General features: G+C 35.3%; 1 protein-coding gene across 1 annotated transcript in view; it reads right to left on the bottom strand.

The window, feature by feature from the left end:
• The window catches only part of LOC106092464 (tyrosine-protein kinase Dnt), a 131,677-nt gene extending 123,160 nt beyond the window's left edge, over positions 1-8,517 (bottom strand). The window contains exon 1 of the mRNA XM_013259338.2: positions 7,748-8,517. Within this exon, the coding sequence (XP_013114792.1) occupies positions 7,748-7,907 (160 nt within the window). The 5' untranslated portion in view covers positions 7,908-8,517. The remainder of the gene's footprint in view (positions 1-7,747) is intronic.
• Positions 8,518-12,416: the final 3,899 nt, after the last annotated feature.

Raw genomic sequence — 12,416 nt, 5'->3', positions numbered from 1 at the left:
TTGGCACAGAGAGTTGTACTATGACTTGCGATTTTCGAAACAAATTTGGTCTATATCGGGTAATCCTAACATGTAGCTGTCTTGTAGAACCATCTGTCGCTTTAGGGTCTTAAACCTATAACAGACGCATTTATTACCCGATCTCACTGAAACTAGAACAGAGACTTTTAATAGGCTAGTTGACATTAAAATATGAATTGAATATGGTCAAGATCGGACCATATATGGATATAGCTCCCATATCGACCGACCTGCTTATTTAGCGTCTTAAGCCCATAACAGACGCATTTATTACCTGATTTCGTTGAAATGTGGAACAGTGAGCTTTTTATCTTACCGTCATCCGACGCGTATATGGTTCAGATTGGACTATATTTTAATATTGCTTTAATATAGACCGATTTGCTGATTAAGGGTCGAATGCTTTTAAAAACACCATTTATTACTTGATTTCGTTGAATTCCAAACAGTGCGTTGGGATTTCTTACAAATTTGGAACAGCGGGCAATACTAGCCCCATTATATCTTTTCTAAATATGGTCAATGTATGCCATATAGGCTGTTCTTCCAGCTTAGCGTCTTAATCTTATATATGGAGAATTAATAGCCCAATTTCGCTGAAATTTCAAACTGTAGAATGTATAATGCCCCTCTGTATCCAAAATAAGTGGTCCAAATCGTTTCTTATTTGGTTATATAATTAAGAATATAGTAGATAAATATAGTTAAGTACTACAAAATTTCCCATGAACATTGAATTAAGTAACAGGGGACACTTCTCTCATATCAATGAATGCAGTCCGATTAAAGTTTAAGCCCCATGATAAGGGGGTTCCTCTTTTATGCCGAGTCCGAACGGCATGCCGCAAAGAGACACCACTTGGCAGAGAGGTTTTCGCATGGCGGGATACAACACAAATGAAGCCAGCATTAGTAAGGGAATAACAACAAGTAAAAGCGTACTAAGTTCGGCCGGGCCGAATCTTATATACCCTCCACCATGGAGCGCATTTGTCAGTTCTTTCCCGGCATCTCTTCTTAGGCAAAAAATGATATAAGAAAAAATTTGCTCTGCTATTAGAGCGATATCAAGATATGATCCGGTTTAGACCACAATTAAATTATATGTTGGGGCCTCAAAAAGTAAAATATATGGGAGCTGTATCGGGCTATAGACCGATTGTGACCCTAATAAACACGTATGTATGTTGATGGTCATGAGAGGATCCGTCGTACAAAATTTCAGGCAAATCGGATAAGAATTGCGCTCTCTAGAGGCCCCAAGAAGTCAAGACCCAAGATCGGTTTATATGGCAGCTATATCAGGTTATAGACCGATTTGAACCATACTTGGCACAGTTATTTGATATCATAGCAAAACACGTCGTGCAAAATTTTATCCCAATCGGACAAGAATTGCGCACTCTAGAGGCTCAAGAAGTCAATACCCAAGATCGGTTTATATGGCAGCTATATCAAAACATGGACCGATATGGCCCATTTACAATACCAACCGACCTACACTAATAAGAAGTATTTGTGCAAAATTTCAAGCGGCTAGCTTTATGGTGGAGGGTATAAAAACTTAATCTATATTTGAAAAAGGCTTATTTGACTGATTTCCTTTTAAGGTTATTTAAGGCTTCATTAACTTTTGTGAATATGGCCGTTAGAATTTACCAATTAAACATGGTATTGACCAGTAATAACATTTTTAAAAAGGTGATTAATAACTTTATTAATTTTTACATTGAAATTCTACTGTGTATTGTATCATGATATATGACTGTTAAAAAACACATATGTTTAACAAATCTTTAATTGTACGAACTAGAATTGTTTTTCAATATCATAAACGGTATGTATCTGTTTCTATGGAAAACAAGATGATATATTGTTCTCTTTCAAACAGATGTAATACGAAAAGAAGTGCGAATGAGCCAAATATATGCACGCATACACCACTGAATACAAAAATAACCCACACAATACTATTTTCATTTTGGGCGCAATGCAATTTAAGAAAACACGTGGTTATAGTAAAACAATTGCCTAAAAAACATCTAAAGAGTGGAATATGTGAACAATTTTAAAATTTTTAGTGAGATTATGAAGAGTGAAAAAAGAAAAATCCCCCATATGAAAATATAAATGGATGAAATTAAACAAGTAAAAAGGCGTTAAGTTCGGCCGTGCCGAACTTTGGATACCCACCACCTCGGGTATATACGTAAATCACCTTTCGTCAAAATCCGGTAAAAATGCATACCTTATGTCCCATAGCAGCTATATCGAAATGTGTCATTGATTTATTGTGTATAACAGGATATTGACCTTTTTAGATGCTATATCTAAAAACAAACCGATCTAAACCATATAGGATACGGATGTCGAGAAGCCTAATATAAGTCACTGTGTCAAATTTCAGTGAAATCGGTTTATAAATGCGCCAATTATGGGGCCAAGACTTAAAATCGAGATATCGGTCAACATGGCTGCTATATCCAAATCTGTATCGATCTAGACCAAGTTGCCGATATATGCGGACGAGCTTAATTCAACTTTCCGTACCAAATTTCATCAACATCGGACAATAAATGCGCTTTTATGGGTCCAAAATCTTAAATCGAGAGATCGGTCTATACGGCAGCTACATCCAAAGCTGAACCGATCAGGGCCAAATTGAAGAAAGACATCGAGGGGCCTAAGACAACTTACTGTCCCAAATTTCAGGAAAATCGGATAGTTAATGCGGCTTTTATGGGCCTATGACCCTAAATCGGAGGATCGGCAGCTATATCCAAATCTGTACCGATCTGTGCCATATTGCACAAATATATCAAGGGACTTAACCTAACTCAACGGCCTAAATTTCGGTGACATCGGACAATAAATGCGCCTTTTATGGGTCCAAAACCTTAAGTCGAGAGATCGGCCTATAAGGCAGCTATATCCAAATCTGAACCGATCACGGCCAAATTGAGAAATATATCGTAGGCCCTAAGACAACTGACTGCCCCAAATTTCAGCAAAATCAGATGATGAATTTGGCTTTAATGGGCCTCAGACACTAAATCGGGGGATCGGTCTATATGGCAGCTATATCCCAATCTGGACCGATCTGGGCAAAATTGTCGAAGCATGTCGAGGGGTCTAACACAACTCACTGTCCCAAATTTCAGCAAAATCGGATAATAAATGTGGCTTTTATGGGCCTCAGACCCCAAATCGGAGGATCGGTCTATATGGCAGCTATATCCCAATCTGCACCGATCTGGGCAAAATTGTCGAAGCATGTCGAGGGGTCTAACACAACTCACTGTCCCAAATTTCAGCAAAATCGGATAATAAATGTGGCTTTTATGGGCCTCAGACCCTAAATCGGAGAATCGGTCTATATGGCAGCTATATCCAAAACTGGATCGATCTAAATCGGCGGATCGGTCTATATGGGGGCTATATCAAGATATAGTCCGATTTAGCCTATCTTCGAACTTAACCGCTTATGGAAAAAAAAAGAATCTGTGCAAAGTTTCAACTCAATATCTCCATTTTTAAAGACTGTAGCGTGATTTCAACAGACAGACGCACAAACGGATGGACATGTCTAGATCGTCTTAGATTTTTACGCTGATCAAGAATATATGTACTTCATAGGGTCGGAAATGGATATTTCGATGTGTTGCAAACGGAATGACAAAATTAATATACCCCCATCCTTCGGTGGTGGGTATAAAAATGCAATACGTGCACGAAGATGGAGAACTTTATAAATATAAAGTGAGGTAGTTATGTGTATAAGATTGTGTTGGAATATGTAATTTTATCCATAAAAAATAAGGCTTCCTAATATTGATCATACGGATCAATTCTTCGAGATATTATATGCGAAATGCTAAGTATTGCATCCATTACGATTTATTTCAATTTTAAAATATACTCTTTATTATAGAGTTTACAGATAGATAATAAAAACAACTATGAACGAGTAAAAACGTGATAAATTCGACCGGAAAATTTTGCTTATAGGTATACATGAAAAATGTTTATTAGTTGACTGAATGTTTTTTTTTTTTTCAATTTTATTCATTTAAGTACCATAAAAAAGAGAACAAGTAAAAGCGTGCTAAGTTCGGCCGGGCCGAATCTTATATACCCTCCACCCTCCATTGCATTTGTCGAGTTCTTTTCCCGGCATCTCTTCTTAGCAAAAAAAAAAAGGATATAAGAAAAGATTTTCTCTGCTATTAGAGCGATATTAAGATATGGTCCGGTTTGGACCACAATTAAATTATATTTATGTTGAAGACTTGTGTTAAATGTCAGCCAATTCGAATAAGAATTGCGCTCTTTGTGGGCTCAAGAAGTAAAATAGAGAGATCGATTTATATGGGATCTGTATCGGGCTATAGACCGATTCAGACCATAATAAACACGTATGTTAATGGTCATGAGAGAATCCGTCGTACAAAATTTCAGGCAAATCGGATAATAATTGCGACCTCTAGAGGCTCAAGAAGTCAAGATCCCAGATCGGTTTATATGGCAGCTATTTCAGGTTATGATCCGATTTGAACCATACTTGGCACAGTTGTTGGATATAATAACGAAACACGTCGTGCAAAATTTTATTCCAATCGGATAAGAATTCCGCACTCTAGAGGCTCAAGAAGTCAAGACCCCAGATCGGTTTATATGACAGCTATATCAGGTTATAAACCGATTTGAACCATACTTGGCACAGTTGTTGGATATCATAACAAAACACGTCGTGCAAAATTTCATCCCAATCGGATGAGAATTGCGCACTCTAGAGGCTCAAGAAGTCAAGACCCAAGATCGGTTTATATGGCAGCTATATCAAAACATAGGCCGATATGGCCCATTTACAATACCAACCGACCTACACTAATAAGAAGTATTTGTGCAAAATTTCAAGCGGCTAGCTTTACTCCTTCGGAAGTTAGCGTGCTTTCGACAGACAGACGGACGGACGGACGGACGGACGGACAGACGGACGGACATGGCTAGATCGACATAAAATTTCACGACGATCAAAAATATATATACTTTATGGGGTCTAAGACGAATATTTCGAGTAGTTACAATCAGAATGACGAAATTAGTATACCCCCCATCTTATGGTGGAGGGTATAAAAAACGTACGGATAGAGCTGAATTTGCCAGTATTAATAAAATGTAAGTTTTCAGTAAGTAAGTTCGTCAGTTAAAAAACCTTTGAATGGTTTTCTTAAAAAGTTGAAAATTTTTAACCTAAAATCTCATCTGGATTATACTTTACTGGTATCGTTTCAATAATAGATAGCGAAAAAAACGTGCAAAAAGCAAAGGTGTTAAGGCAATTACAATTACAATGGGTTATGGATTTTACAGATTGGAGTAATATGCTAAAATTAAATGTTTGCCTTCTTTATAAAATTTGCCTATGCTGAGCATTATTTGAATAGAAAAATGTCTTAAGTCGCAAATTTGGGTAACTGGAAGTTTGTTTCGATAACACATCTCTTTAAACTCGGCATTGTAAGAATATATCTTAAAATTATCTCCCCATTCTTCTACGCAGAAAGAACAAATCGCAAAAAAATTTCCAATTGAAAATAAATGAAAACAAAATCGTTTTCAATTAAAAAATTTATTGATTCAATCATTTTTTAATTGAATATGATTTTTATTTTCAGTTACAGTCGTGATTTAAAATGTTGCCAAATCAATTAAAAAAATTAATTGATTTAGTAATTTTTTAACAGAGTCTTAAAATGTTTTCAATCACATTCGTTATTGAATATTTTGTAATTTTCAATCAATGGGTCAATTAATAAATTAATTTAAAATTTTAAAGATTTCATTAATTTTTGGATCAATTAAAAAAATAATTGAAAATTTCAATCTTTTTTTATAATTGAATAGAAAATCTTTTAATTGAAATTTTTTCACTTACTTTTCCAAAAACCGTGATTCATACTATTATTTTCGTGATATAAGCAGTTTCAATAAAAAAAATTTAAACAATTAAATTCGTGATTGAAAACGGTTTTTATTTTTTTTGTGTATGACTAAATCAAACAGCTCTTTAAATAAAAAAAAAAATCCTTATAATGTAAAAATTTCGATTTCTAATACAAATGACTTTTTATGCTTAACTCAGTTTAAGCCCTCGAGATTTGACCAGTGTTGCCATTAAAAAAATTATTTCTTACAAAAAACATAAGGCATCCAACCAAATGTTCCAGAAATCAAAAATCACCACCGAATACTTGGTAATTTTGTCATTCCATTTGCAACATGCCGAATAATGCTTAAATTTTACACCCTACAAAGAACCCCGTTAAAATCAAATCACTTTACAGCCTATAAAAATAACGGGCAATGTTCATAGATGGCCTATTACAATGAGAGGCATTGTACCCCTCGAAACTGAAGAATGGACCAAATCTGACTATATTTGTATGTAGCTGCCTATAGCCCGATCTTCAGAACGCACAAAAGCCAATTTTTTTTTTTAACCAGAATTCACTTAATTTGGAGCATATACCTAGACACTCATACCAGTTTTATCCTCTGAAATTTGAAATAATGAGACTTCTTGTAACAGTATATGGTTAAGAATGCAAAGTATTTAAATTTAGTGGCCACTGTGTGCACGATGCAACCTTTTGGGCTTATTTAAGGTCCATATTTTATTAACTTAAGTTGAACGGAGACTTTTATAAAATTCCCGGTATACGAGAGGAATAAAGTCTAGATCGGATAATAATTTTACAGAGCTATAGATAGAACAACCTAGAATCTTGAATTATGGATACTTCTTTTGATGGATACTTCAAGCCTTACGTCAAAGTGTTACTTTGACTTTTAAATAGTTTTATATTGCACTCTTTGCGAATACACAGAAACAATATAAAGTGAAACGTTTTTAAGTTATCCTCGGGTTATTTATCAGTTATTATCTTAGTTTTAACATATTGGAAAAATGTACCAAAATTGGAGGACCTATTAAACTACCACGAGAAAAGAACCTATCAATTTTGGTGGGAGTCAACCAGAAACGGCAACACTGGTTACGACACAGCTTTTAGGCATTGTGTTCAATAAAAACATTCTTTGAAAAAAGAATAAAGACTACAAATTATTCGTTTTGCTAGACAAAGTACGTTTCTCTGAAATAACCATGTTTTTCCACAGTTCCTTGTGTGTTTTCTTTGCTTCCTTCTTTGTTACTTTAGCGAGGATACGTGAAAATATTTCAATGGTATTTTCGATGCCAGCGTATCAACAAAACAAAATTTGAGAAAATAATCGACATTTAAATATTGACTTAAGGAAAGGGCTGAGCAACAACAACAAAACATCGGAAGTTTATTTGACAAGTATTTACTCTCACAACAAAACTAAGAGATATGCACAACAGAGACACTGCGCCTTCTACACAGCATGGACTCGCAATTGGGGAATAGGGTGTAAGCAAACACTGAGAGTTTCCAAAAACAATTCTTCGAATTGTCTATCGTTTTATTGACAGACAGACAGAGGCATCCAAACAACAAGATGTTGGAAGCAAACACAACGTGATAATATTTATCTGCTAATTCTACTGAATTACAAAAAAAAAAACAAAAAAAAAAAAAAAACGGAATAGATTTAATATCAGGCAGATGGGCGGGGGAAATTCTCGTATTTTTAAATAAGAATCATTCAAAATTCCGTTGCTTTCGGCGTCAAGACTTACCTAATAGACGCATGACTTCCTGAGGATTCAGATACAAATTTAGATGGCCACAGCAGCCACTGAACGTGGAGAGCAGTAACAGCAACACTCTCCACAACCTCCCAGACATCCTTGCCGTAGTTCTGGGCATTGCTGCAGATGTTGAATGTAAACACGCCATTTTGTGACGTGTGTTTTGCAGTTAACAAAAACCGCAAGGAAAAACAATTCCCTTCAATTGGCACTTTGTACTTTTTATTATTATTTATTAATATTTTTTTTTTGTTTGATATTTGTATTTATTTATAAAACATTTAGACAAAAATCACTTGGGGGACATTAAACAGTACACAAATACAATATAATTTCTTTCCTCTTTCTGTTGACGGTTCGTTTTTCTTTTATCTTTTGCTTTTGTTATATACGCTCTCACACTCTCTCGGTAAAGGTTTTGCTCTTTTTGTTTTGCTTCTGGTTGTGCTGCTGCGGTTGCTTCTTCTTTTTCTCCACAAATTGCTTTATCTTTTACTTCTGGCCACTAAAGCAATACTACAACCGACGGGAATATGTAAACAAAAATGCACTTCACAATGAAAAAATCACAAAATGTGACAAATTCGTACATTTAATTGGATCTTTTTATTCGACAATTGATTTTTCTTTGGCAAAATATCATATTTTGACGCACAAATACGCAATCGCAAACCAGAATTTACCCCAAATTACCGACAAAAAAATTCTCGACACTTTAGCTTCGTTTCGTTGTAGGTTGTTGTTCTCCGCGTACTGTCAACAAACTGACAAGCCCATTTGGATATTCTGACATATCGTCGGCAAAAAATGTGCTGCCAAGTTTCACAACTAAGCAATGGCTAGCGACTCCAGACGGCCATTCATATAGTTGGTTTTTTAAAGTCGCTGGGTGAGAGAACGAGGGCGAGAGCGAGAGAACACATTTGTTTTTTACATTTGCCAGCGAGAGAGAATGCTTGTGGAACGGAGTGTTGCCCAGCTTATTGTACGACGAGTTAAAATGTGGAACATGTTCGTAGTCGTTCGCGTTGTTATAACAGTTTCCCCTGTAGCGCCGTTAGCAATTGAGTGAATCATTCGAAGTAAATTTCCCCTACACGAGTTCCACGACATTTCAATGGACTGCGTTATTAAGGGGACTTCTTTGTTTATATCTAAATTCAATTCTTTGAAGTAAACTAGTTATTCAAAATTTTTACCAGATCAAAAGTACACAATTCAATTTAAAATGGAAATACCTGGATGGTGTTTAGTTCATTAATGAGATAATTGTAAAAAATTGTAATGTGAACGTTATTTCTTTCATAAATGCGTACACAACACGATTAAAATAAATTAAAGTGCAGGCTTATAAAAGTAACAAAACAATTTAAAATAAATATTCATTTTTGAATATAAAAAGAGAAAATAAATTTTTCTAAAAAAATTTAAGTATACTTTAAATTAGGATAAAAATTAATAATGTTAAAAAAAAATTTAATTTTTAAGCAACTAATATTGAAGAAAAATTGCAAGCCCATTCTTAAAAGTTGACGCGTGGCTGATGTTTTGGAAATCGCGAAGAATGGTATTCCAATGACGTGTGGTACTATTATAAAACAGTAATCCAGATACCAGGCTCCTTCGTTTAAAAGGGATACGTTTCCAACTCCTTCTGAACCGGGCAAAATTTAACTGTTGTAGAGATATTTAGGTGTTCATTTCGCAGTGATTTTATGAAAGTATAGTAGAGATCTAGTTCTAAGTAGATGGTCGAAGCTACAGCCAAAAAGAGACTTAGCCAGGTGGAAATATGTTGAGTTCTTATTTTATCATAAAGTTGTTAAATATTAACAATGCTGTTATATACCACATTTAATTATCGTCGGCTTAGTGAAATCGGATCTTATATTTTTATACCCACTAACATAGGATGGGGATATACTAATCTAGTCATTCCATTTGTGATACCTCGAAATATTCGTCTAAGGCTCCATACAATATAAGTGTATTCTTGATCCTCTCGACGCTCTCAGTCGATCTAGCCATGTTCATCCGTTCGTCCGACTATCGAAATCACAATAGCGGTCCAAGGTATAAGCTAGCCGCTTGAAATTTTGCACAAATACTTAGTATTGATGTAGGTCGTTGGGGATTGCAAAGGGGCCATATCGGTTCAGATTAAGATAAAGCTCCCATACAAATCGATCTGCCGATTTGATTTCTGGAGGCTTGAAGTCCGATTTGGCTGAAATTTTGCACATAGTGTTCTGTTAAGACTTACGATAACTGTTCCAAGTACGGTCCGAATCGGTCAATAACCTGATATAGCTCTTGAGTCCTTATATGACGCAATTTTTGTTCGATTTGGCTGAAATTTTGCATGTGGTGTTATGTTATGACTTCCAACAAATGTGTCTAGTACGGTTCAAATTGGTCTCTAGCCTGTTATAGCTCCCATATAAACCGATCTCCCGATTTGACTTCTTGAGTCCTTACAAGCCGCAATTTTTTGTCCGATTAGGCTGAAATTTTGCATACGGTGTTCTGTTATGACCAGAACAACAACTGCGCCCAGTACGATTAAAATCGGTCAATAACCTGATATAGCCCCCATACAAATCGATTTCCCGATTTGACATATTGAGCCCCTAAAAGACGCAGTTGTTATCCGTTTGAACAGACATTTTGCACATAGTGTTCTGATATGACCTCCAACATTCGTTAAGAGTATGGTCCAAATCGGTGTATAACCTACTATAGCTCTTATATTGTATAAACTGATCTCCTGATTTGACATCTCAAGCCACTGGAAGCCTCAATTTTTATCTGAAATAGTACGAAATTTTGTACGTAGTGTTCTGTTACGATTTTCAATAATCGTCTCACGTAAGGTTCAAATCCTTTGTGTAAACTTTGAGCAGAATTCATGGTGGTGGGTTTCCAAGACTCCGGCCGGCCGAACTTAGCACGCTTTCATTTGTTAAGATTTGAAGAAGATTTTCTTGTCAAAAACTTTTGAGAGGTGACATAATATTGATATAGTACGAAATACACTACTTGATTTAGAGATTGGAACCAGTTTTGCCACTCAAGTATGTTATTTCCTACCAAAATTTAAGAAAAATCCTACCAAACCCGATCAAAGCGTACCAAATGTTCTAGAAGCCAAAAATGCGGTGTATGTTTTCATACCCGCTACCATGGCGTTGACCATTTTGTCATTCCATTTGCAACACATTAAATTTTCCATTTTCGTTATATTTACAGATGATCTAGCGGCGTGCGTCCGTTTGTCTCTCTGTCAAGATCACTACAGTCTATATTTCAAAGGTGACCTATATTTATTTATTTAATGATTTCGGTCTTTAGAATAATTCCCTACAGACTATGATTTATAAATTAAAAAATATTTCTACATAAATCTATGAGAATTTAGTAAAGAAACTCTATTTGGTTTTAGTGTTGCTTTTGAAATTTTATGCAGATTAAACTAATACATCAGAATGCTCTCATTAACGGACTGTGATAAGCATAATTGACGCGATGTAATGGGACATTAAAGACATCAAAATATCACATGGGTCTAGGAGGTACATATAGCGGTATACGTGAAAGCAATCCAGGTGAATCAATTTCACCATTAATTACATCAAAAACGAAAAGAGCCGACTGGACTTTGCGTAGAAGCTCAAGCATTTGAAAAACTAAAAGTAAACTTTTTAATTCTTAATTTGCATGAGCAGCAATACCATTGGATCTAAAAACATATTTAACAAGCACGCCTTGCAATCTTTCACCGCGTAATATATGACCTTGACAACGTGGGTCCCAAATAACTGACATTGGACCTAACAAAAGCCTTAAAACTAATTTTTAATGTATGGGAATCTGAAAAATCTTCACAATTTCCATTGAGAAATTCCAGAATTCTATAAGCTTTTGGGTAAAATGTGATCAATAAAATCATTTTGCAAATTAACAGCATCTATCAACGATGCTGTTAATCCATGGAAAGTTGCAGAAGTTATCATAATCAAGAAACCTGGAAAACCTGACCATGAAATAACATCATACCGTCCGATATCTCTACTGCCGGTAGAGAGATATCCCAAAACACCGCAAATGCAACAATTGCAACATTTGCCGATGACATTGCAATTCTTACTACTGCCTATACTGAAACTGAAGCTACAAATAAACTTCAAGCCGCTCTGTCAAATATTTTATTTTGGATAAACAAATGGAGAATGAATCTAAACGAAAATAAGTCAATCCACTTACTGTTTAAAAACAAGGAGCCTCGTTATTTGCCATTGTATCTGAATGTTAAAGTAATACCATTCGCAAACACAACCAAATATTTGGAAATGATCCTAGACACAAAAATTAAATGGAAAGAGCTCGTGAAGAAAAAAATATAAGGAAATAAAAATAAAATTCTCCGAGTTGTACTGGATGCTAGTTGACAATAGACTATCTATTCGAAATAAACTTATTATGTATAATCAAATGATAAAACCAATATGGACCTACGGAATACAGCTATGGGGTTGCGCTTTCAAGAATGAAGGAGAAAAGATCCAAAAAAAACTCATAATTTAATACTTCGTACCTTAGTTAATGCACCTTGGTACATACGGAACACCGACCTACACAGAGACTTAGGAGTGAGGAC

This window comes from Stomoxys calcitrans, chromosome 3 (assembly GCF_963082655.1).
Source record: "Stomoxys calcitrans chromosome 3, idStoCalc2.1, whole genome shotgun sequence".
In the NCBI taxonomy this organism is placed as follows: domain Eukaryota; kingdom Metazoa; phylum Arthropoda; class Insecta; order Diptera; family Muscidae; genus Stomoxys; species Stomoxys calcitrans.
Note: the sequence above shows the minus strand (reverse complement) of the source record. Positions and strands in the feature narration are given on the sequence as shown.